The sequence below is a fragment of the Oreochromis niloticus genome, linkage group LG7 (genome assembly GCF_001858045.2).
Source record: "Oreochromis niloticus isolate F11D_XX linkage group LG7, O_niloticus_UMD_NMBU, whole genome shotgun sequence".
NCBI lineage: Eukaryota > Metazoa > Chordata > Actinopteri > Cichliformes > Cichlidae > Oreochromis > Oreochromis niloticus.
Window position 1 is genome coordinate 64085281 of NC_031972.2, and position 26182 is coordinate 64111462.

Below are 26182 nucleotides of genomic sequence, written 5' to 3' on the forward strand. Positions count from 1 at the left end.
TCCCTCTGTGCAAATGGTGCTGAAAGACAATGCTTCTGCATCTGAGACTTTTGACAAAGTTGCAGAAAAGTACACTCAAGTCATAAACCGACTTGGTCAAGAGTTTGAGAACAGGTTTTGTGACCTTGATCAGCTTGAGCCATGTGTCTCATTCGTTTCCAATCCTTTCATGAATGTGGACACAACATGCATTGCTGAGCAACTAAGTTCAATGTTCAGCTTGGATGCTGGACAGGTGGAAATCGAAATTGTAACATTGCAAAATGACGTCCACCTCAAAGCCTATCAGGGTGCACCAAACTTTTGGTGCCTTGTTGACACAGAAAAGTACAGTGGTGTATGCACAGCAGCTATGAAGGTTGCTAGCCTGTTTGGTTCAACCTATCTTTGTGAATCAGCCTTTTCTGACATGAACTTCATCAAGAACAAACACAGAACACGCCTCTCTGATGCACATCTGCAAGACTCACTCAGAGTTGCAGTGTCAAGTTATACCCCAGATTACAACACACTGGTGAACAGCATGCAATGCCAGGTTTCCCACTAACAGACAAAGAAAGCCATAATAGATGTTCTCAGTGGCAACATTACAGTGTCATGTCAAAGTTGAATTTAATTATTGAAAAACAAATGTGTTTGTTAAGTGTGACATGTGATAATTTGTTTTAAAATGCTGCCAATTTGGTGAAAAGTTCTGTAAAATTTGAAAGTTGATTTTTGTATGTTACATACATACAAAAATAATGTATGTAACAGTGCATAATTTCCTAAAATTTGTTAGTGGTAAGTGAAAATGTCATAGAAGTGATCACTTCAAATGTAAATACTTGCAGAGATATATAGAAATAAAGCGTTGCATATTGATATTTATCTGTTTCCTACCTTGATTCCTACTTGCATTCTTTATAATTATGGTGAAAAATAATTAAAATAATTAGTGTCTTTACATAGATGAATATTATTAATTATTAATGATAACACATAATTAAAGTTAAATTGAGGAAATTTGTTATTTGAGAAGTGTATGTCAAACTGGTACCCCTTCACATTAATCGGTACCCAAGAAGTAGCTCTCACTTTCCAAAAGGTTGACCCCTGCTTTAAAATGTATTCCCTCCTAGATAAGGGGAAAAAATCTGTACAGCAAACCTATTTATTTAGATATCTTTTAATGTCGCCAGTTTCATTGTTTGTCTTATATAATTTCTTCGCTTTTATCGTTTTAAATGAATAAAATACAATAGCTGACTGAATATATGGCGGTTTCAGGTGTGTGCCGGCGGGCACCCGGTGTGTGTCGCGCAAATAAGTTCACGCACTCGTCTCTCACGAACCGTGAGCGCGCCGCGGCGGTGACAGTCGCCATTTTATTTTGAAAATCAAACTGAATTGGAGGCACGGCAACCCTTCCATTTCGTCAAGTTTGTTCCGAGAAACAAAAAGAGATGTGGATCTGAATTACTTTATTGAGAGCACGGTGAGGCTTGTGATGTATTTAACAAATGATCGCGGATTGGTTTGGGTTGAGAAATTGGCACAAAAGCAGCGATATTGATACGGAGAATAGCCGTTAGCTCCCGAAGCGGGGGAGGTCTACTTGCTGAGAAACAGCTGTCATATTGGTGAACGCAAAAAAAGTAAAAATTCCATAATTTAGCAAAATGTTTCGTGTAGCGAAGGTACCGCTGTATACGTGTATTTGTTCAGGTAACACGTGAGATTTACGTTATGTCCGAAGATAGCAGTTTTAAGTAAAGTGTTACCGATTCCATAAACTAGTCGGAGCCCGAAGAGAGAGCGAGGCTAACGTTAACAAGGTTAGTGCTAACGTTAGCTGACATGATCGCGCAAAACCCGTCCGCAATACTCGAGGCCTTCAGGCTTCCTGCCAAATGTGGCGTTCCAAACCTTAGTAGGTGCTTACATAAACAACTTGTGTCTGAATGTGTAAAAAGAAAGCCATTTTACTCGATTCTGCTGTATAACAATAACCAACATGAAACGGACTCACGTTGCTGTTAGCTTCACATTGCTAATGAGATAGCATTAGCCTGTACTCTCGCACCCGGGGCTGGTAATCGGTTAAAGTTGGTATTTAACCAGAGACGAATTGTATCGATCCGATTTAAATTCGCGTTTGGACTTGGCTGAGTAAACAATAATACATCTTATGTTTTATGTTAATACTAAGCTAATATTCGGTGAACATCAGGGCTAACTGCTCCGTAGCAAGTGTTTATCAGCGTCATGGTGATAGTTAGCTAGAGTATTTGGCATGTTTCACTACTTGCTCCATGAACCAAGTCCCTGAAGCTTGACATTTTTTTTTAAACGTTGTCTTTATTCGCATATTAAGACGTTTGGGTAAATAATTAATCAGTTAACGCTCATAAAAATGTCTCATGCTTGCGCATAGGTACTCTCCAAGATTTGGTAAGTTACGTTAGCCTGCTCTTTGTTTCAGTGTGTGATTTCCACACTTGTCTTTTTCTCATTGTAAACTCAGGGTGGGTTGCTCTTAACGCCACGTACTTTTTTGGGGGGGAGGGATTTTGTTAAGTGACAAAACCGCAGTGACTCTATGTTCCAAACATTACGGTGCTTTTAAGGCCTAGTGTAGTTTAAGTAACCCTATAAAATCTTAGTGCATATGTTGTACCAAACTGTGTGGCAGTAACTTCGTTCACTGTTGTTTCTGAATTTATTAGCAGATAAGTAGCCATGCAGCTATTCACTGCATTGTTGGGTCTGTCATTTAAGTAGGCCTCATAGGCTGCCATAGTTTGTATTGATAGTGGACATTAGTGTGCAGCTCAAAAGTAAATTTCTCTCTTATATTTCAAAGTGATTTTTGTGTTTGTTTTTCTTATTTCAGATGCTGAACTTGATTTTAAACTGAAAGACTCTACCTACTTAGCACTGGGAGCCACCCATCCACCATTAACTTGGAAGTCAACATTATTCACACCTTTTGGGGGGGGGGAGCAGAAGTAACTTATCACTGAAGTGACTAAAGGGGAATAATGGTGATTTTGCGCCGTGCTCGGCCGCCTGCTTCCGCCCCAACCAGCAATGAATCTTGACTCGCTCTCGCTGGCTTTGTCTCAAATCAGCTATCTGGTGGACAATTTAACAAAGAAAAACTACCGAGCCAGCCAGCAAGAAATACAGCATGTGAGTGGTAGCGAAAAGTCTTTACCGTTATTGATTTAATTTTAAATTTGCAAACAGATATCTTGGAATACTTAAACATCACAAGATATTCTATTCACTTAAAGTTGTAGATGTTTAAAACCTTAATCAAACCAAAAATTGCATTTCTCTTCATTTCTAGAGAGCTTTTTGTGTGTTTTCAAGTTTAAGTTGGCTCATTTTCAAGATACGATTGGATCAACTGGGCAGTGCTCTTTTTCCCTCGGTGAAAGGAGGAGCAAAGAGGACACGATCTTGCTGTTTTAATGTTTTGACGTTTCACTTGTGGCCTCATTGTTATGAAAACTTGAACTTTATATGGCTTAGTGTGGCTGTGGTGGTCTGTGTGACATGTTCTCACATTATGGTGTGTTTCATGTGCTCTCCCAGATTGTAAATCGTCACGGTCCTGAGGCAGACAGGCATCTACTACGCTGTCTCTTCTCCCATGTGGATTTCAGTGGCGATGGTAAAAGCAGTGGCAAGGACTTTCACCAGGTAACTTTAAATTTGAATTGTTTGAATTCTGGATTTTTCATATGTGGTGTTGTCATATAAGGCTGCAGCTAAATATTGCCAAGGAGCAAAACAAAACTCTTAGTGGGATTTTACAGGTTTTCCTCTTACTAGAAGGGATGTGTGCACAGCCAGTAGGTGGAAAACACACTTGGCTTTAACATGGTGGCCCAGTGTGCGTGTTTGTTCTTCAATTTGCTCAACAATTGCTTATCTCAACTTCTTCGTACTTGGCAAAGATTTTGATGGGGGATCTAATGAGGTGCGGTGTAGCATTTTAATTTTTTTTTCCATTTGTTTGTTGTTACACTTTGATATGTTTTCACTGACATCATCCAAGGTGGCTGTTTGTTCACAGCATACACACACTTTGTGTAGGAAGAATAGCCCAGTTTCTGTAAGGGTGTTTTTTTTTTTTTTTTTTGTAAGGCCTCATCCTGACCAGTTGTTGGATTCATAAAGACTGGAGAGTGCCATGCACTCAATCTACATGGAGCATGTAGATAAAAAATTGGCTGCCAAATGGCAGCGTGGTGTTTTTTAAATTTAAATGTTTACACAGGATATGTTCATTGCTTTCTTTGAATTTGGCATTTTTCTTTGACATTTATTACTGCTAGAATGACAGAAACGAGGACCAATAACAAAGTAACAGCACCTTTTTTCTTTTAAATTTCAGTGGGGATGTTGTTTCCAAGCCCATGTCCCGTTCCTTTTATAGTATTTTGAGTATGCAACGACTCACTCAAGCCTTACAGAAAAGCCATAACCACCCTGAACTCACACATGCACTGACAACACAGTTCACCCCCCAATCCAACGACTTTAAACAGACTACCATCACTACTGTGCATTACTTTATTTACAATGTGGCTTATTGCACGTAAATTTAGAACGCTATTTATTTTATTGCAGATTTGTATTTTTTTCTGACTACTGTTCACGTGTATATAGTGCTGCAGAGCTGTGCACCTCACCCCCCTTTCTTTTCCCACATGTTTGCACTGAGTAGGAGATGCTCTGTATCTCATTGTACATGAGTATAGTGACAATAAAAGGCATTCTATTCTATACAGCTGTGAACACATGTGGCATCAGTGAAATCTGTGAGAGTCGAGAGATTAGACCTTAAAGTAGATTGGACCATAAGGATGGAGATGGGGCTGATACAAATTGTCTGTGCTTGCTCCTCAGACTGCCTTTGCAACATTTGGGGTTTTTTGTTTTTGCTGTAGTGATAATAGCTGTAAATATACAACCGCACGCTGCAATTTCTCCATTGTGAACCCCAGTTAATGTAATGTATAAGGATATAGGCATTTGAGGTGTCAGAAATACAGTAGTTACAGACGCTGACCCTCGCACTGCCATCAACTTACAAGCTGAAAAATTGATGACTAACATCAAACAGACACGTAAGCTTTTAGCAGTGGATGAACAGAAACTCTGATTATTTTCTGCAGTTGTTTGGAGGGAGAACAGTCTTTTAAAGTTGTCTGAAACGTTCCTTTAAGTTATTATTGGTTGTATTTAACACAGTAATTTGCAATTAGGCAGAAATATAGAAAAAGAAAATGTCAAATTTATCCTGCTTGAATTTCAACCAGACTCTGGTTTACACCATTTTTATTCTTTCCAAACAAACATTAGGGTTGCGATATGGAAACTAAAATGGTTTCGCTTGGTAAGAGCCGTTTTAACCTCTGGTTTAGTTTCACATCTCTTTTTGAGAGTCAGACTGCTGTTGCTTCTTGGAGCCCCAGTAATACATAGAAGGCTGATGTAATCAATTCCTGTTTAATATCATATTTATTTTTCTTCTTCTGTGAATTTATCGTTAGCGTTTGTTATTAAATCAGTCATTTTCTGAAAGCTCTTGGTAATGAAAACATGAAAATACATCTTCCCTTGAAATTTCCTTTAAACTGTTGGAGCAACTATTGTAATAAAATCACCTTCCAGCAGCAAAGTGCGAGCCCACTGGGGTGGCTGTCCAAGAGTACGAGTACCTTCTTTTCACTTTCACAGTAACTTATTAACTGACCTCTGATGTTGTAGGCTGACAGACACTGTCAGTATCTGTCATTAACTTCTTCACACTTTATAGTTAATGACAATCTTATACATTTCATATTTGGTAATGGTGGAGTTGGGCAAATATAACTTGCAGAAGAAAGATGAATCCTTCCTTAGGACACTGCTATTATAATCAGAAAAATAGCTTAAACCCCTGAAGTGCACGTTGTTCGTGTCTTTGAGATTATTCAAAAACAGAGTACACTTTCTCTGAGATGCAGTTTGGTGTGTTGACGGCTCACCACGGCCTCTGTGCCGCTGTGTTTTTTTCCCCTGTAAGTGGGGAAACCTATACTTCATAAGTCACTGGTAACTCTGTTAGGAAAGTTACATTAATTAAAATGGCTTAATCTGGTTATTGTTTTTATGACTTATTTTCTGATTTTGTTCTTCACCCTATACTTTCTTTTTTTTTCTCCAACCTGTCAAAGACACAGTTTCTGATCCAGGAGTGTGTGTCGCTGATATCAAAACCAAACTTTATCTCTACTCTGTGCTACGCCATCGACAATCCCCTGCACTACCAGAAGGTAAGGAAAGATGCTGAAGTGTCAGCGTACCAGTAAGATAAGCTCTTGATCTCTTAAACCAGTGTTTTACATGTTGGGCTTTAACCCCTTAAGACCGGTCGGAGCGGGCACGCTCCGTTTTGCGTAACTATTTTTAAATCCCTGTAGAGCTGCAACCACATAAGCTAGCACAATAATTTTTTTTGCATATCAAACCGGAGGAGTTGTACTTAACTCTTATGCCATCAGTTTGTCCTAGGTCAAGGTTTCCTTCCACATATAGCTTTGCAAAAATTGCATAAAAAGCACTTGCAGCAACAAAAACATAATATTCCAGAAACACACTGTGCCGATCCGATCAGCTGTTCATAACACTTCCTACGTTGGAATAGACGTCAGCGTGAACTATCACATATATGCCAATACCTGCCCGAAACTGGAAATGACATCATTTTCGCAGAAAATGAATTATTATTATTATTATTATTTTATTTTATTTTTTTTAAACCTTCAGGGCCTTATAAGCCTATACTGGTGTTTTTTAAAAGTCATGTTTGACTTTATGCTTTTCTGTATCGTTTCTGTCATGCTTGGAACTCAAATTTCACTGCTGGAAATAGTTTTTGATGCACGTGGGTGGGTGGGTGGTGGGTTTTTTTTTTGTTTGTTTGTTTTTTGTTTGTTTGTTTGTTTGGTTTTGTTTTTGTTTTTTTGCGTAAATTTGCATTATAATATTTTTCATTTTTTCTGCAGTCCATACAAAATGGTGTATCTCAAAAAATAAAACTATGAAGTCACTCAAAATACATTTCCTGTGGTTAGAAACTATTTTGTGCAACTTTCTTGTATTTACAGTTTTGAGAGATAAACCTCTTAAATTTCTCAAACTAGAAATATATGTGTAAAAAAAAAAAAAAAAAAAAAAAAAAAGAGGGAAAAAAAAGACAATTTAATTTTTTTTGTACTTTTTTGCACTTTTTTGCAATTTATGTAGTTCCTATGGACTTAATGCATACTTATTATTAAAATTTGGGCTATAACGGTTGTATTGATGCATAGCGACTTGAAATGCTTCCAAAAATGGCACTACAGCATGTAAAAATATAAAGATAAGCTCTGGCGGACTTGGTTCTATGGTAGGTCTTAAAGGGTTAAGTAGCTCAGAGACAAACTCAGACACCCACGTTTGTACCAACATGTTAAAGGTGTTTACGAATAATAACACTGAATTGTATTTCAACCTTCAGGTGAAACACGAGATAACAAGTGGTTTTAAATTGTTGACTTAAATTGTCTTTCAGAGTTTGAAGCCATCTGCTCACTTATTCACTCAACTGAGCAAAGTTCTTAAGCTCAGCAAAGTCCAAGAGGTAAGCCCGCTGTATTAACTTTATTTCTTTATTTATTTTAAACCATTGGCCCATCAGCTGGCCCATTTTACAAGCACTCTTTAAATGACTGTAACTCTGTGACAGTTTTTCCCTGAGACAAAATTCAAACTGTTTTGGAAAGAAGAGAAGACGAGCTTCAAAGCTTTCACATATGCTGCTGTCTGAACAGACAGAAGTCAGCTTTGCATTGATTTACTTTAGCCCAGAATGGTGGGAGCTACAGTAAACAGAAAATTCAAATAGTTCCTGAAACATGAGAATTTATTTTGTAACTTTTCAGTGAAAAATGACATAAAGGTCAAGTGGCCTGTATGACACTGGGTGGTAAAGGATCAAGTGGAAACAATGTAAATGCAATATAGTAGCTTTGGCACTTGTATGAACATAAAGTTAACTTTTGATCTAAAGATTCTCTGTGTGAAATCAAGGAAATATTAGGCTCTCCTTTTAAGTGTTTTGTTTTTTACCCCTCAGGTTATATTTGGCCTTGCTCTGCTCAACTCCAGCAACACAGACCTTCGTGGCTTTGGTAAGTTTTTCCAGCACACCTTCATTTATTTAAACCCAATGAATAAACAATGTTTTTGTAGCAGTATTTGTCAGTAAAGTGAACAAACTGTTATATTTCCAACAAATCTTTATTTCTAAAGATGAACTAATACATTTCATGCTTGTTCTTCCTGAATTGTCTTAAGATCTTGGCTGAAATGAGCCTGGTAGTCTGCCACTAGTATGCAGTTTGCATTCTTTATGCCAGCGGCCCCCAACCCCCGGTTCGCGGACCAATACCAGTCTGTTAGTCGTTTGGCCGTTAGTCTCGGGCCGCGAGAGTTGAGCTTCAGCTGTGAAATTCATGGTTTTCAGGGTTTTTGTCATTAACTCAGTTTCCCTGCGTCTTTTCCCGTGTGTCATGAATAAATCTTGCCAGTCCGTGAAAATATTGTCGAACATAAACTGGTCTGTGGTGCAAAAGAAGGTTGGTCACCGCTGCTTTATGCTACAGTTTGTGTAGCTTTCTGAATTTTAGCTACAAATACCTATACGAGTATTAATGGATGACATGGTGATTTTAAGTTATAGGCGACATTACATTAAACTTATGCCATAGCCATAATACTAGATCTTAATTTTTGCTTTACATGGTAGCGCGTTGTCATGGATATAACCTCGGCAGCAGGAATTGTCAGACTTCAGAAAACACTGATGTCACAATGTGTCAGAAGTAGTTTGACTTTATGGTGCTGCACTCTGCATTTGAAACAAACAAAGCTTGACTTTAAAATTCTGAATAGTTAAACTTAATGAAGTCTGTAATTAGTGATGATTTTTCTTGTGCTTAGTATGGAAAATGTCTAGTTTTAGCTGTAAGCTAAGGCACTGTCCAGCATTGCATTTCACTTGAAACTAAAGTAATTCTTTTCTTGAAAACTTTTGATAAAGGTGATTTGTGCTCACACTAGTCACAGTTGTTCTGTATTGCATCCAAGCACAGTGCCGTTTCTCCCCACTCCACTGCTGGCCTGTGACATGTGCTTAGCAATGCAGAGAAATCCTGAAATGAATGCTCGAGTTTGTTTCAGTTCATCTCATCTCTTTTGCACACAAACGCGCTTCTTGCAGAGACGCGTTAAGGAGCATTGTGTGCTTTGATTGTAGTCATTTCTGGAAGGCATGGCGTACTGTCCCCATCATTCTTCAGAACATTTAATCACTTCAGTGTTTCACATTAGCTGCACCTAATGGTTTTTTTTTTAAACATTGTCCACAGGAAAGCGCATGATAACAAACTGTTTGTGTCTGTCAGCTGCTCAGTTCATCAAGCAGAAACTTCCAGACCTCCTGCGGTCATACGTTGACGCAGATCTTGGAGGAAACCAAGAAGGTGGCTTCCAAGACATTGCCATAGAGGTGCTGCACCTACTGCTCTCCCATCTACTGTTTGGACAGAAGGGAGCCAGTGGGGTAGGGCAAGAGCAGATTGACGCCTTCCTAAAAACACTTTGCCGAGGTATGGAGGATCAGTTGGGGGGTGATTGTAAATCTTAAATATGCACACAGACTGACTCGATATGGTGAAACGTCCAGTTTTGTTTTCTGCCACTGATTCTGCCACGCTTTCTGTGTGTTGACGTCAGATTTCCCCCAGGAGCGCTGTCCTGTGGTGCTCGCACCACTGCTGTACCCTGAAAAACGGGACATTCTCATGGACAGGATCCTGCCTGACTCGGGGGAGTTAGCTAAGACCAGGATGGAGAGTTCTCTTGCAGAATTCATTCAAGAAGTTGGCTATGGTTTCTGTGCTAGGTGAGTGTGGCTTGTTCGAAACTGTGTGAACAAAATGATTTAAAAGAAATAAACACTTTTTAAATGCTCCTATGACTACAATTATTTGTCTTGTTACTAAATTCTAAGTAATCATTTGAACGACCATGTGTTGGCACCAAGAAGCTCTTGGGTGTTTGGTAAATTGTGTTAAATAAATATCAAAGAAATCTGGCAGTCTTTTTATTGTTTGAACATGCTTTATCACAAACCACAAAGTGAGTTATTTCTTATTCCTGTCCTAATATAAATTCTGGTCTAAAATTACATGCGAGTGCTCAGTAATGACGGATTATAGGCAACATTGACCTTTTCTTTCCTCTCTTCAGTCTGGACGAGTGCAGAAACATAATCGTCCAATATGGGGTGAGAGAGGTGACAGCCAGCCAGGTAGCCAGAGTCCTGGGCATGATGGCTCGTACCCACTCTGGTCTAACTGACGGCATCCCACTACAGGTGAGACACTTTATTTGACGGAAGGGCCAGGAGGTGACAGGAAACTGTAAGAACGCTGTTTGGTTTGCTTTATAGTTCAGAGTTAGTTTCTCTTCACACAGACTTGCCATGAACTACTGTCAGTGCAAACATGAAGATTCAAACTGTTGTGTTGTTTTTGCTGAGTTCAGGAGACAGTCTAGCAGTTCACACTGTTTTATTATCAGCCAGTTAAAGATTTGGCTAGCATAGCTGTGGACTTCTCAATGTCAGGCAGCTTCTCCGTGTGCACGTTTTATTTTCATGCTGAAGTCGGCCTTTAATGACACAGTGAAGTCGAATACAGTACCCTGTTATCATACACCCAAGGCCGAGCAGCCCTTCTGTCTGATGCTTTGTTCTGTAAGCATGTAGCACTTTACCTTCAACACTCGGCTCTTTCTGTCCCTCTTAGTTAAGCCTTCACACCGTGGGCTTAATGTTAAAAGGTAAAAAGAAACATTATCAAAACCCAGGCTTACCTGCTTTGCTCCTTATTTTCTTTACTTGTTTTCAAATGTGAGTGGACTCTATCCCATGGTACTGGACAAAGGTGGAGACGGTGGCTCAAACACCGATTTTGATGACTGATTGATGGCTTTCCTCTTTCTGCAGTCTATCTCCGCTCCAGGAAGCGGTATCTGGAGCGATGGGAAAGATAAGAACGATGGTTCGCAGTCACATACGTGGAACGTTGAGGTACTCATCGACATTGTCAAAGAAGTGGTAAGTGAACTGTCAGTTCATCTGAAAACCAGAAATAAAATAAAAATAAATCCTTTTTAACGACTGAATTTTCACTGCTTATTATTTTTTTTTACCTATACCCTAGAATCCCAATCTCAACTTCAAAGAGGTGACATATGAACTGGACCACCCGGGCTTTATAATCCGAGATAGCAAAGGCCTGCAGATAGTGGTGTTTGGGATCCTGAGAGGGCTGGGCATTGAAAGTTTTCCTGTGGATCTCATCTATCGGCCTTGGAAACATGCTGAGGGACAGGTAACTGATGTGCATCAAGAGGGTTAAAATTCACAGTTGTGTTTGGAGAAAGCTATGAGAGGAATCTTGTTGGAATTGATTTGTGCAGTTTAATTCATCCTTTTTGTATTTTTCCAGTTGTCATTCATTCAACACTCCCTGATGAACCCGGAAGTGTTTTGCTTTGCCGACTACCCTTGTCACACTGTGGCCATTGACATCCTCAAGGCCCCACCAGAGGATGACAATAGAGAGATTGCCACATGGTATGGAAATTAATATCACCTTGCCTCTGCAGAACGGTGTGCCAGTTGCTGATTTTTTTTTTTTTTTTTTTTTTTTTTTACTGTGGCTTCAGATTCTGCTTTAAAGCAATAAAAATGTAATTGATGTGTCCTTGATGGTCTCTTAAACTGGAGGCAAAGTTGGAGCTCTGCGTGTACTGAAGTGTTCACTTAAAAAAAACGATTCCATCACTTCAAATCAAGTTTACCATGACACTTTAAATCTCTGACAAAGCGAACATCTTTTTGTAATTCTTCACAGGAAAAGTCTGGATCTGGTGGAGAGTCTGCTTCGACTGTCTGAGGTGGGCCAGTATGAGCAGGTGAAGCAGCTGTTCAGCTTCCCGATCAAACACTGCCCAGATATGTTGGTGCTGGCATTACTGCAGATTACCACCTCGTGGCACACACTGCGCCACGAGCTCATCTCCACCCTGATGCCCATCTTTTTGGGAAATCACCCCAACTCTGCCATTATCCTGCACTACGCCTGGCATGGACAGGTTAGTGTTTGTTATTAGATCTCAGTGTTGCTGAGTAACATGTTGTTTGGCAAGTTGTCTTCAGTTAAGTGTTTCTCCTGTTTTCTACTAGTTTGGTCTGTCGGTTAAAAAAAAAAAAAATCCTGCTTGCATACAAAACTCTTTGTGTGTCATCCTCTTTTGCAGGGACAGTCTCCTTCCATACGTCAGCTAATTATGCATTCGATGGCTGAATGGTACATGAGAGGGGAGCAGTATGACCAAGCAAAGTTATCTCGCATCCTGGATGTGGCCCAAGACTTAAAGGTTTGTTAGAATACTGCGTTCTCCTTGACCATTAAAGTTTTTGTACTCTTGGTAACAGTTTATCTGAATTTAAGATGGAGGGTAAAGGTACACGCTGTATAGCATGTTAGTTCTCCTTGGAAACTTTTTTGATTTAATATTTAAAAACATTGTGTTTGCTGCAATAACAGACCTCTGTATATAATCTGATAATTGGATTTAAAAAGAGTCAGTGTCTATAGTTGTAAAGGTGGATTATTAAATGTTTCATGTAATAAATGGAGACAAATTATTAAATGAAGCCAATGTGATCATGAATGTTTTTTTCCTCTCTCCAGTCTCTATCAATGCTGCTGAATGGTACTCCGTTTGCCTTTGTTATTGATCTCGCTGCACTTGCCTCGCGTCGTGAATACCTCAAACTTGATAAATGGCTTACTGACAAAATTAGAGAGCACGGGGTAGGTCTTTAAACTAATGATTGCTAATTGATGTCTTTTCAGATGGGTGTCCTGTTTATGCTAGTGTAACATTACACGTATTTCATGAAAATTCTGGTTTTGTATTAATTATATTTCTTCTTGTGACAGGAACCTTTCATCCAAGCTTGTGTGACGTTCTTGAAGAGGCGCTGTCCATCCATTATGGGGGGTTTGGCTCCTGACAAGGACCAGCCCAAAAGTGCCCAGTTACCTCCAGAGACTTTAGCCACCATGCTAGCCTGCTTGCAGTCATGTGCTGGGTGAGGAACTTTAAAGCCTGGTGTTTAGCCCCTATTCGGATCGACTGGTTTTTCCATTGCAATCGAGCGCTACCTTTTGTGCGTGGTCATCGTCATAGAAACACGAGCAAGCATCCTGTGACATAATTGGTATGCGACACAAACACTACAACAAAGGTGCACGTAGAGGTGATCGTACTCGGGCCGCGGCTTTTTCTTCTTAATTGTAGCCATTTCCCTCGATGCCAGGTTACGAAAATGGCGGTTGTGATTTTTGTGAATGTGCCGCTTTCACGACTAATCTCTCAATAAGTAGCATGCAGTCTGATGACATCACATTTCAGTACCTGCTCGGATCACTTGAACCTCGGCCGAGTGGGTACTATTTTAGTACCAGGTACTGTGACTTAATGGAAAACCGTGGCAAGTTGATCCGAGTAGGTACTAATGGAAAAGGGGCTTTTGTATAATGGCTCTTGGACTTTTGGAAGCTTTGAGTGGAGCCCAGCATTGGTTTGATGCAGTGTAACATCTTTCTTACGTGTGTGTGTGTGTGTGTGTGTGTGTGTGTGGTGTGGGGGGGGGTTGGTTGGTTGTTTGTTTGTTTGTTTGTTTGTTTGTTTTTTAAAATCCTTAGCAGTGTATCCCAGGAGTTGTCGGAGACTATCCTGACGATGGTGGCTAATTGCAGCAATGTAATGAATAAAGCCCGACAGCCACCACCAGGTGTAATGCCAAAGGGACGTGCCCCGAGCACCAGCACCCTAGATGCCATCTCACCTGTACAGGTATCTTGCATATCATGTCTTTTGAAATATCTTTTTTTTATGATTGGTTTTGTGGATGCTAATTTTGATCTTAACACTTCTATAAAGTGTACAATAAATGTTTTGGGTTTCTGTAATAGCTCTGTGTTCCATTCCTGCCTGCTTAACTTTATGTCCCTTTTGTTTAGATGGACCCTCTGAGTGGCATTGGCGGTTTGAATTTGGGGCCCACAGCTACTTCCCACAATCCAAGCATAAGTTTCCCAACCCCAGTGAATACACCTTTCAATAATCCCCAGTCTCCAGCAAAAGCCTTTCCACCACTTCCCAATCCTAATCCCAGCACACCTTTTGGGAGCATTTCCGGCCTCCCTTCACAGCTCCCTGGTATGACCTCAGGTTTTTGTTTTTCAATCCAAACATGCTAACAAGTGCGAAGCATAGTAGTTCAAAAAGTAAAGTGACATTATTGTTACTTCCAGGTGCACTTGGCACGGGCATCGGTCCTGGTCTAGGGATGCCAGCAGGAAGCACTGATCCTTTTGGTCCCAGGAAGATGAGCACACCGGGCCTGAACCCACCAACCTTTCAGCAGAGTAAGATGAAGGCCTGTAAGTGGTGGTGGTAGTGGTGTGACTGAGAGCCCCGCCCTGCGCTGCTCAGCACTGTATTTCCTCTGGTTTTGACAATAATCACTTACTAAAGAAATTGGCTTTCAGGGCACTTTGTCTGCCCCACCAAAACAGTTTCCTTAACGTGAGATTTTATTCCTGAAACAAGTTAATTTGTGATTTGTTTCAAATAAAATGATTGTAAACTTCAGTGTGAGAGGAAATACAGATCAGTCTTCCATTCCTTGTCTGCTTTTGCTGACGGCCCCACTTTAATACTTTTCAGCTTCTTCAACATGACGTGATTGTCTACAGTACTGAATTCTTAGAGGCCTCTAAGATGAAGAGACAATAGTTTTCTTTCACCCAGTCTGTAAAGATGAACACGAATGCTTGATGTTGGTGTTTTAGGGTGAACAGTGAAAGAAGTTGTCTCAGCTGTTATTGACCTCCAGCTCTCGCCTGTACTTTGGGCTAAATCAGGTCATTCAGTTTCAGCTGTTGTGTTTGCTCTGCTCTGTAACATTTCAGAAAGGGCCCCTATGGGAATTTTTATTTTAATTTTTTTTTTTTTGTGTGTGAAGAAATTTTAAGCGACACAAACAATGTGACTTGGGTGTTGTAGATAAACTAAGAAACTTTTGTGTTTATTGTAGTGAAAATGAGTGCATTCTTATTCATTATTTGACTTAAAATGATCACTTATGGTTTTCTGTTCGCAGCCGACCTTTCTCAGGTGTGGCCCGAAGCAAACCAGCACTTTAGTAAGGAAATAGATGACGAAGCAAACAGTTACTTCCAGCGCATTTACAACCATCCACCTCACCCAACCATGTCTGTGGATGAAGTGAGTAGTTGCATGACATTTTTCTGCAAATATCATTTCTCTTCAAATAGAATCCTTTCCACACTTGTCAAACAATTCTTATGTGATGTCATTGCACTCATGCAGGTCTTGGAAATGCTGCAGAGGTTTAAGGATTCAACCATCAAGCGGGAGCGAGAGGTGTTCAACTGCATGCTTCGAAACCTGTTTGAGGAATACAGATTCTTCCCCCAGTACCCGGACAAGGAGCTGCATATCACTGCCTGTCTTTTTGGTGGAATAATCGAGAAGGGTCTTGTCACGTACATGGCCCTTGGTTTGGCCCTCCGATATGTTCTTGAAGCCTTAAGAAAACCGTACGGATCCAAAATGTATTACTTTGGAATTGCTGCCCTAGATCGGTTCAAAAACAGGTACAAGCTTTTTCTTTTGCAAAACAAGTGTAAGTATAAGCCGTTACGTTACAGCTGACATCTTTTCTTTTTTCTAGACTAAAGGACTACCCTCAGTACTGTCAGCACCTGGCTTCAATTGGTCATTTCTTGCAATTCCCCCACCATTTACAAGAGGTAATCAGGTTTCCTTAATTTATTTGTGATAATCCTTTATCTGTTATGAGCATTCATAAAGTCTTACTTAGTCCTGTCTCTGGCTGAAGAGAGAAGCGCGCCTTTGATTCAGCTAAATTAAATCTGTCGCTCTGCATCTTCAAATATCCTGTGTGTGCAGTATATTGAGTATGGACAACAGTCACGGGACCCTCCAGTGAAGATGCAGGGGTCCATCACCACACCTGGGAGCCTGGCTCTGGTGCAAGCCCAGGCACAGTCACAGCAACCTGCCGGCCTTAAAGCCCCACAGCCAGGCCAGCCCAGCACCCTCGTCACAACCACCACCACGACAACCACGGCCTCCAAGACGTCCACGATCGCAAGACCGACACCCAGCAACTTCAAGAAGGATGTGCCTGTGAGTTCAGTTTTGACCGGACACCATGCGGCAGCCTTGTAATGCTGAACGTTCGTTTACATATGGACAAATGAGAATGTTTATAAATGTCTCCGTTCCTACCTACAGCCCTCCATAAACACTACCAACATTGACACCCTGCTGGTGGCTACTGACCAAACGGAAAGGATTGTAGAACCTCCGGAGAATGTCCAGGAGAAGATTGCTTTTATTTTCAACAACCTTTCTCAGTCCAACATGACTCAGAAGGTGAAGGCAAAGAAACAAAATATTACTGCATTAGAACAACCTTAATAATCAAAGATGCTGTTTTTTTTTAAAAGCAGAACGTTTGTTTTGTCAGGTCGAGGAGTTGAAAGAGACGGTGAAAGAGGAGTTTATGCCCTGGGTGTCTCAGTACCTGGTGATGAAGCGAGTCAGCATCGAGCCCAACTTTCACAGCCTCTACTCAAACTTTTTGGACACACTCAAAAACCCTGAGTTTGTGAAGATGGTTCTTAATGAAACCTACAGGAACATCAAGGTAGACTTCAAGACTGAATATTTAGTTCAGTGCAATGTTTGACACCTGCCAAAAGTTGGATCAGCTCTGGTGTCTTATTGCCAAAAACTTGCCTAGTTTGAAGCGCCTGTAGTTACTTTCATACATTTCTCACACGTCACATTATTATGTTGGGTGAACTGGTTTTGCTCTGGCTAAACTGTCATCCTTTGTAAAATACTCTTTTTTTTTTTTTTTTCTTCTTCTTTTTTTTTTCCTGCATCTTTCAGGTGCTTCTGACCTCAGACAAGGCAGCTGCCAACTTCTCTGATCGCTCCCTGCTGAAGAACCTTGGCCACTGGTTAGGCATGATTACACTGGCCAAAAACAAGCCTATCCTTTACACAGTAAGAGCATTTTATTACTTGCTCTGTAAAATTATCTGCTGTTTTTTGTGCTTCAGAGTGGCCTAATGTTTATTTTTCCCTTCTTCTAGGATCTAGAAGTAAAGTCTTTGCTACTGGAAGCTTATGTGAAAGGCCAGCAGGAGCTGCTCTATGTGGTTCCCTTTGTGGCCAAAGTTTTGGAATCCAGCGTGCGAAGCATGGTGAGAAATATAGGTGTACTTCTCAGTAGACACTAAGCAGACTGGCCCATATACTAACTTTTCTATATATACAGTGGGGGGAAAATGTCCAAACCACTCAGCGTGATTATATTTTTGATTCCACAGGTTTTCAGACCCCAGAATCCTTGGACAATGGCCATCATGAATGTTCTCGCTGAGCTGCATCAGGAACATGACCTCAAGGTAATAAATTAGCCTTGTGTGTTGCTATTTAGAAAACGCATCTGGATTTGTACCGTAGTGTTAAACTCCAGTCAGGCTGTGTTACATTTACAGTAACAGTGGAGCTGCCTCTCTTAATTCCTGTTTTTGATTAATCCTACTGAGCTGAGTGATATTTAACAATTAAGATTAAATGCACAATGATGCATAGCAGGATGTCTTATCACTGAAAACTGCAGTGAACTCATTATCACTTAACGTCATGAACAAAATTACAGTTCAAATGAATGATGTTTCCTTTGGTAAATAAAAAGGTATCAGATGTTCATTGCCTGTATGGTTTTGTTTACTACAGTTGAATTTGAAGTTTGAGATTGAAGTTCTGTGTAAGAACTTATCTTTGGACATCAACGAGCTGAAGCCAGGAAACCTGCTGAAGGACAAGGAGAAGCTAAAGAACCTCGAGGAGCAGCTATCGGCACCAAAGAAGGAGGCAAAACCTCCAGAGGAGATGCTGCCAGTCTCTACTGCAGGTGATCATTTATTCCTTTTTTAAAATTGTCTTTGTAGTTTAAACATCTCAAATGTTTGGGGTTTTTTTTGTCATGTAGGAACAAAATGCATTACTTCTGTTACGTCTAAAACTTGAATAGTCTTGTTTTTTTGTTGTTTGTTTTTTTGAATAATTGAACATATCAGAATCTTATTATTACTTGTCATGTTGGGGCTATCACTTGTCCTTTGAGAACACTTTAAGAAGCTCGTTGGTTTTTGTGTCCTTGCTGTTTGTTTTGTATAATCTGCCTTTTTCTTGTGGTTTTTTTAATCAAATTAGCATTTTGTGACCAACAGGAGACTTTGCTCCATTTGCAGCTCCTCCCTCCACCCCAGCTGCAACCACCACCACTTGTGCAACGACCGGGCCCCCCACCCGCAGTTTAGTTACCATGACATCAATGTGTATGCACTGGCAGGCCTGGCTCCCCACATCAATATAAATGTCAACGTAAGTATAAAAACCACGTCGTGATTTTCGTGTCTGGGCAGAGTTGTAGACTGTCACATGATTCTATGCACACATGAAGCTACGCACACTAGATGCCGTCAGGGACCTCATGGAACCGAGAGTAACTAATTAATATGAGTAATAATGATTACATGTGTTTGGATCTCTTCTTAGTCGTTTCTCTCATTCTTGGGCCGCTCTTTGTTTTCTTAGATCCCTCTGCTGCAGGCTCATCCTCAGCTAAAGCAATGTGTGCGTCAATCAGTGGAGCGTGCCGTCCAGGAGCTGGTGCACCCTGTGGTCGATCGCTCTATCAAAATCGCAATGACAACCTGTGAGCAGATCATCAGGAAGGACTTTGCTCTGGATTCTGAAGAGTCCCGCATGCGTGTGGCTGCGCACCATATGATGAGAAACCTGACTGCTGGCATGGCCATGATCACCTGCCGTGAGCCTCTGCTCATGAGCATTGCCACCAACCTAAAGAATAGCTTTGCTGCAGCTCTGAGGGTAAGGCCTCCACGAGGGTGTGTATTTAAATTGCTAGTTTACTTAAGACAAAGGAAAAACATGCATCAAATAACAAACTTGTTTTCCTTTTAGGCACCAACACCCCAACAGAGGGACATGATGGAAGAGGCTGCAGCCAGAATTGCTCAAGACAACTGTGAACTGGCTTGCTGTTTCATTCAGAAAACAGCAGTGGAGAAGGCTGGCCCTGAAATGGACAAGAGACTAGCCACGGTAAGACTTTTAAAGGGGACTCCGTCAAAAGGCACAAATGCAAATCTACTTGGATTTTCATGGAACTGATCATTGGCCTATGGCCCAAGTTGGAATGGTGAATACATGTAGCTTTGTAACTGTCTAGAAATGTTAAAGTCAAATTTCTTGACATTGTTTCCTTTTTACTCTTCCAGGAGTTTGAGCTGAGGAAGCATGCACGCCAGGAGGGACGTCGCTATTGTGATCCCGTTGTTCTGACTTACCAGGCTGAACGTATGCCAGAGCAGATCAGGCTAAAGGTGAGGTCATTGTAACATGCTAGTTTTATCTTAAAATACATGATTAACAATGGAAACCTGCCCTGAATTTGTATTAATTTGAAGAGATGCAACAAGAAGAACTCATAATCTGTGGATACAGTCTCTGAGTAACGGTGTGCCTGTGCTGCAGGTGGGAGGAGTGGACCCTAAGCAGCTGGCTGTGTATGAGGAGTTTGCTAGAAATGTTCCAGGTTTCTTACCAAGTAATGACCTTTCCCAACCGACTGGCTTCTTGGCTCAGCCCATGAAGGTACGTTTATTTTCAGGGACCCACGCGCTCATCCCAAAGAACAGAACTGATAAGTTTGGAAGTTCATGTCCTGCAGGTTACAGTAGCATGGAGAGATTATTATTTATTATTCTGTCGTCATTTATTAATATTCACTGGATGAGTCGCTCAGAAAGCAACATTTAACTAAATACTTCTTGTGTTGCCGTATTTAACCCAGAAACTGTTTTTTTTGTTTTTTTCTCCCATGTCGATATCTCAGCAACAGGCATGGGCGACGGATGATGTTGCTCAGATCTATGATAAGTGCATAGCAGACCTGGAGCAGCATCTTCATGCCATCCCTCCAGCGCTTGCCATGAACCCTCTTACCCAGGCCCTGCGGAGCTTGCTGGAAGCTGTGGCTCTGGCTAGAAACTCCAGGGATGGCATTGCAGCGCTTGGCTTGCTGCAGAAGGTGGGATAACTAAATGTTGCTGGTTTAGATTTGGCTCTTAGACGTCTTCCACACAGTAGCTGTCTGCTCCTTTTGTGCATACTTGGAACCAGTTTATAGAACTGATGTTGTTTTGTCTTCAATAATCGCTGTTAGACAGGTCAAGTCTTAATGCTCCTTCCATCTTCCAGGCTGTTGAAGGTCTTCTGGATGCTACGAGCGGCGCCGATGCCGACTTGCTGCTTCGCTATAGGGAGTGCCACCTGTTGGTGCTTAAAGCCCTCCAGGATGGACGTGCCTATGGCCCACAGTGGTGCAATAAGCAGATCACCAGGTGCGTCTATGTTAGAACAGTTTTTGTACAGAATGGGATATCCTGCTCCATCCTAAAAGTTATTGTAACATTTTCCATGAATCTGTTAGATTTAGTGTGTCTGACTCGCTTCATGTTCGCAGGTGTCTGATTGAATGCCGTGACGAATACAAGTACAACGTCGAGGCGGTGGAGCTTTTGATCAGGAACCATCTTGTAAATATGCAGCAGTATGACCTGCACCTAGCACAGGTACACATTTCTACCTCTGTGGGTAGCCGTCTTTGTCTGTTCACTGCCATTAACTGGTCGTCACATCTGTTTTGTAAGTTGGTGAAATAAAAATTCTGGAGGAATAAAGATGCTTTTTCGTTGGTTGCTCTGTAAATGTGTTTTTAAATGTAAAAAAAAAAAATGCTTTCCCCACCCCTCCTCCCTCCAGTCAATGGAAAATGGACTGCACTACATGGCGGTTGCATTTGCCATGCAGTTGGTGAAGCTGCTGCTGGTGGATGAACGCAGTGTGAGCCACGTCACAGAAGCTGACCTCTTCCACACAATTGAGACTTTAATGAGGACCTGTGCACACTCCAGAGCTAATGCACCTGAGGGGTAATGAACCACAGCAGTTTTAATTCATTAGAAGTGGAATGATTATAGCTACGATCTGAGGCTGAAGATTAACCTTCAGAGCTGCTTTACAGCTCCGTTGGCCAGTTTTATGACGCTAGTGCAAAATCTTGGTAGACGGTAATGTTTCACTTTGCTCTGTGATGGCATTTGTTTACTGCGCTTACATGTGTTTGATGTTCAATGATCTGAACATGCGTTTGTGGTCTGCTCGTCTGAGGTGGCAGACCCTAGCTTGACCTTTGCTCTGATGGCATGAGTAGTTCTGGAGGTGTAGTGTGCTGAGACCTGATTCCTATGCCCTCTACCTCATCGTTTCCAGGCTTCCCCAGCTGATGGATGTGGTTCGCTCCAACTATGAAGCCATGATTGACCGGGCCCACGGTGGACCCAACTTCATGATGCACTCTGGGATTTCACAGGCGTCAGAATATGATGATCCTCCAGGCTTGAGGGAGAAGGCAGAGTACCTCCTGAGGGAATGGGTCAACCTGTATCACTCAGCTGCTGCTGGCAGGGATAGCACCAAAGCTTTCTCTGCCTTTGTTGGCCAGGTGTTTATCAGCATTTATTAATGGGAAAGATTAAAAAGTAGTGCTGTTACTCATGTTTGCATCCCCGTTTTCTTTTTCCTAGATGCACCAGCAGGGAATTCTGAAGACGGATGACCTGATCACTCGCTTCTTCCGGCTGTGCACAGAAATGTGTGTGGAGATTAGCTATCGGGCACAAGCTGAACAGCAGCACAACCCAGCAGCCAGTGCAGCCATCATCAGAGCTAAATGTTACCACAACCTGGATGCCTTTGTGAGGCTCATAGCCCTGCTGGTGAAACACTCTGGAGAGGCCACCAACACAGTGACAAAAATCAACCTCCTCAACAAGGTGAACCCACGTAACACTGAATATTATTCTGATATATCATTTATACCCCAGTTTCACGCATTTTCATTATGGTTTAACCTTAATATCTCCACAGGTGCTCGGCATTGTAGTTGGCGTGTTGATCCAGGACCACGATGTTCGTCAGACTGAATTCCAGCAGCTGCCGTATCACCGCATTTTCATCATGCTGCTGTTGGAGCTCAACGCCCCTGAACATGTCCTGGAAACCATCAACTTCCAGACACTCACTGCCTTCTGGTAAGGAGTCGCTTTTTGTGAAGGGTCTCGTCCTGCCGAGAAACTGTAGTTTGGCGAGTTCTTGTGATGTTTTCTTTGGTCCATGTGGTCGTCCAACGTTTGCTTTTATGCGCAGCAATACCTTCCACATCCTGAGACCCACCAAAGCACCTGGTTTTGTGTACGCCTGGCTGGAACTGATTTCTCATCGCATCTTCATTGCCAGGATGCTTGCACACACCCCACAGCAGAAGGTATTTAAGAAGAAGTCCTACATAATTGACATTACATGGCTGTTTTTGTTTGAATGGTTTTTGAATATTCGTTTTAAACCGATGCCGTCCTCTAGGGTTGGCCCATGTACGCACAACTGTTGATTGATCTTTTCAAGTACCTGGCCCCTTTCCTGAGGAACGTAGAGCTCAACAAACCTATGCAAATCCTCTACAAGGTGATCTTTCAGGGTCATTTAAATCAATATCCTGGCTCTTAAGTGTTAATGTTGCTCTTTAAGCAAAGAGTATTTTGAGTGATGTGTACAAAAAGTCTGCTGTTCTGATGATCCATTCAGGGCACGCTGCGAGTGCTCCTGGTTCTGCTTCACGACTTCCCAGAGTTTCTGTGCGATTACCATTATGGCTTCTGTGACGTCATCCCACCCAACTGCATCCAGCTCCGCAACCTCATCCTCAGTGCCTTTCCACGCAATATGAGGCTTCCTGACCCTTTCACACCCAATCTGAAGGTTCGATTAGCGCTTTGGTGTGACTCGTGGATATGAGCCAAGTTGGTTTCGAGACTGAAAGATGTAATAGGCCTGTCCTTTATCGATTCCTGCTGCAGGTGGACATGCTGAGCGAGATCAACATCGCTCCACGGATCCTCACAAACTTCACAGGCGTGATGCCTTCACAGTTCAAAAAGGATCTGGACTCATATCTGAAGACGCGCTCACCCGTGACGTTCCTGTCTGAGCTCCGTAGTAACCTGCAGGTAGGCTTGGTGTCCGTTTACTTTAAATCAGGAGTAAGAGGAGCACGAAAGCGTGACGAGATTGGCCATCTTTTGTCTCCCAGGTGTCTAATGAACCAGGAAACCGCTACAACATCCAGCTGATCAATGCTCTAGTGTTGTATGTGGGGACACAGGCAATTGCTCACATTCACAATAAGGGCAGCACCCCCTCCATGAGCACCATCACCCACTCTGCTCACATGGACATCTTCCAGAATCTGGCTGTGGACCTGGACACTGAGGGTAGGCTAGCAGCATTAAAATAAGGTCTTTTCATAGATATTTAGACACTACTTCTTAGAAACCAGCTGTTTAAAGCTCTTCACCCAAATAACAAATGTCTTTATTGGATGTTGGTAGTGCAGACGGAGCTGGATTTTTAGATGTTGACCATCTGACCTTAAACGAATGAAAGCTCTCATCAGGCTTCTGATTTCGTGTCTTTCCAGGGCGTTACCTGTTCTTGAATGCGATCGCCAATCAGCTGCGTTACCCCAACAGTCACACTCACTACTTCAGCTGCACGATGCTCTATCTGTTTGCCGAGGCCAACACTGAGGCCATCCAGGAGCAGATCACCAGGTGAGACTGATCCGAGGTCCAGACGATGTCGATGACATCATCTACGAATACTTTGTTAACATTTCCTCCTCGTTCTTTAGGGTTCTGTTGGAGAGGCTGATAGTGAACAGGCCTCACCCGTGGGGTCTCCTCATCACCTTCATCGAGCTGATCAAGAATCCTGCCTTTAAGTTCTGGAGCCACGACTTTGTGCACTGTGCCCCTGAGATTGAAAAGTATGTTGCCTGTTTGATATGCGATGTCTGGGAGCAGCTGTAGTTGTGGCGCCTTAAATCGACGCTGATGTCTTTTCCTCCCGTCTCTCCTCAGGCTGTTTCAGTCTGTCGCCCAGTGCTGCATGGGACAGAAGCAGGCCCAGCAGGTGATGGAGGGCACCGGTGCCAGCTAGCCTGTGTACCAGCCAGCTCGTAGCCCTCGGGAGAGATGCTGTGGCCTTGATCCACCCCCCTCACCACCCCACACATACACACCTCCCTCTTTACTGTTGGCACTGGATAAACTGGCAACCACAGTCATCTGGAATGTGGATGAAAGGACTACTGCTCATGGATCTAGTTAGGTTTTTTTTTTTTTTTTTTTTTCCCCTCCCCCTTTTTTGTCGTATCCCTTTGGAGTTGAGATGGCGAGAATGGATCGGGACATGCTGTTTAATATACTTTTTTTTGATGCTTTGATGTAAATATTGGGGGGAAAAAAGGGGAGAATATGGGAGTAGACAAGTGGAAAGCAATGCGCACATGTCAAATAAAATGTACCTTGACATGTAAAGACATGTAAACATATTTTCACTCACTACCAAAGTCCTTGGTTTGCTTCCCTCCCACACATCCTTTTTTTTTTTTTTTTTTTTTTTTTTTTTTTTTCTGGCTTTTTTGTTGTTTTTCTTCAGCGGCTGAACGGTAGAGTGACGAGAAAAGCTGCCTACTTTCATTTGATTCCTTTTATCTCCAAGTGGGACAGAAAGATCTAGTTCTCCCAGGTGGGGTGGGGGTCTACTCCTGGTGTGTTGGTGGAGAACGTTTGCTGATGGTTTGTCCATTTGAAACTGGCTCTGGAAGTCTCTCCCTGGCACGTGTAAAATTATGCAGTGATGGAAACCTTGTATCTTGACAAATTTGTATAAAGATCCAAATTGAAGAACAACAATAGAAGGACCAATACAGCCCATTTTGTAACATTTTGAATGTTTTGTAAATGTATTGGTCCATGTGTTGTATTTTGTAGTCCTTTCTAGTTTGCCTTTAGTTCTTGCTACTTAACAGCAGTATGCATACATACAGTAAATAAAGCATTCAAACTGCTATTTCATCTGTCTTCTTTCAGGTCTGCATGACTAAGATTAACAAAGTGAGACTAACTGTATTGGCAGTAATAATAGTAGTAAGTGTTCAAGCCTGTTAGTTTTTAAATAATAGGAAGACAGCTTTTTATACCACAGTGAAATACTGAACAGTTGTAGTCGGATGTTTGCGTCCGGTCGTGGGCACGATTGTCGTTTTCTGTCACCTACAGAGTGAAAAATGGACTCTTTGAGCCAGATGCTTTTTGTAGTCAGCGAGTTTCTGGCTGTCTGCTTGCTAAAGAGTGATCAGAGTTCATTTAAATTTGAACGGTTCTCCAGAAGACATTTGGCTTATCCATATGGACAGTTAGTAATTTCAGTTAAGCATAAAGGTCTTTGCTTTGTAGCCGGGTGTCTTGGTTGGCGCACTCTCAATCCAGATACTTCACTGTAGACGGTGATGCTGGTGCGGCAGCAGTTTATAGTTGAGTCTTTGGAATTGTTTCTAAACATCATAACTGATTTCCTCACATCCTAGGGCGACCATTTGGGTTGGGTTTGAACTGATCATCTTGGGATCTGCAGATGTTTAGCGATGGTTTAAAGAGGAGAACTCAGTTGGAGAAGGTCCTTGGACTTGGTATTGGTCAATCTGATGTCAAATCCTGTATATGCTGCCAAAGAGAAACTACCAGTTGTAGACGATCATGATCGTTAATGGGGCTTGGCTGTGTCACATTAAGACAGCACCACTTGAACAGATCTAAGTATATGAACACTGCTCAAAAGATCAAACACTTCTTAAGCATTAAGTCAAAACTTCTGGGAAGTTAAGTATCAAAAG

General features: G+C 41.8%; 1 protein-coding gene across 1 annotated transcript; it reads left to right on the forward strand.

The window, feature by feature from the left end:
• The first annotated feature begins 1321 nt into the window (after positions 1-1321).
• cnot1 (CCR4-NOT transcription complex, subunit 1) lies at positions 1322-25359 on the forward strand. The gene is given in 50 exon segments (XM_025909313.1): positions 1322-1477; positions 2876-3174; positions 3583-3690; positions 6216-6314; positions 7595-7663; positions 8159-8213; positions 9489-9692; positions 9820-9988; positions 10336-10462; positions 11096-11206; positions 11313-11483; positions 11601-11728; positions 12009-12249; positions 12415-12534; positions 12852-12974; positions 13104-13255; positions 13872-14022; positions 14190-14388; positions 14484-14612; positions 15335-15459; positions 15565-15851; positions 15929-16007; positions 16168-16407; positions 16516-16656; positions 16751-16930; positions 17179-17295; positions 17385-17495; positions 17622-17699; positions 18034-18211; positions 18552-18605; positions 18608-18684; positions 18898-19194; positions 19288-19428; positions 19605-19709; positions 19861-19980; positions 20222-20416; positions 20587-20729; positions 20852-20960; positions 21151-21320; positions 21661-21892; positions 21975-22223; positions 22318-22481; positions 22597-22714; positions 22810-22911; positions 23032-23205; positions 23304-23453; positions 23537-23717; positions 23924-24056; positions 24137-24271; positions 24366-25359. Coding segments are annotated over 49 exon segments (7122 nt in total). The 5' UTR covers positions 1322-1477; positions 2876-3072; the 3' UTR covers positions 24445-25359.
• The last annotated feature ends 823 nt before the right edge of the window (positions 25360-26182 follow it).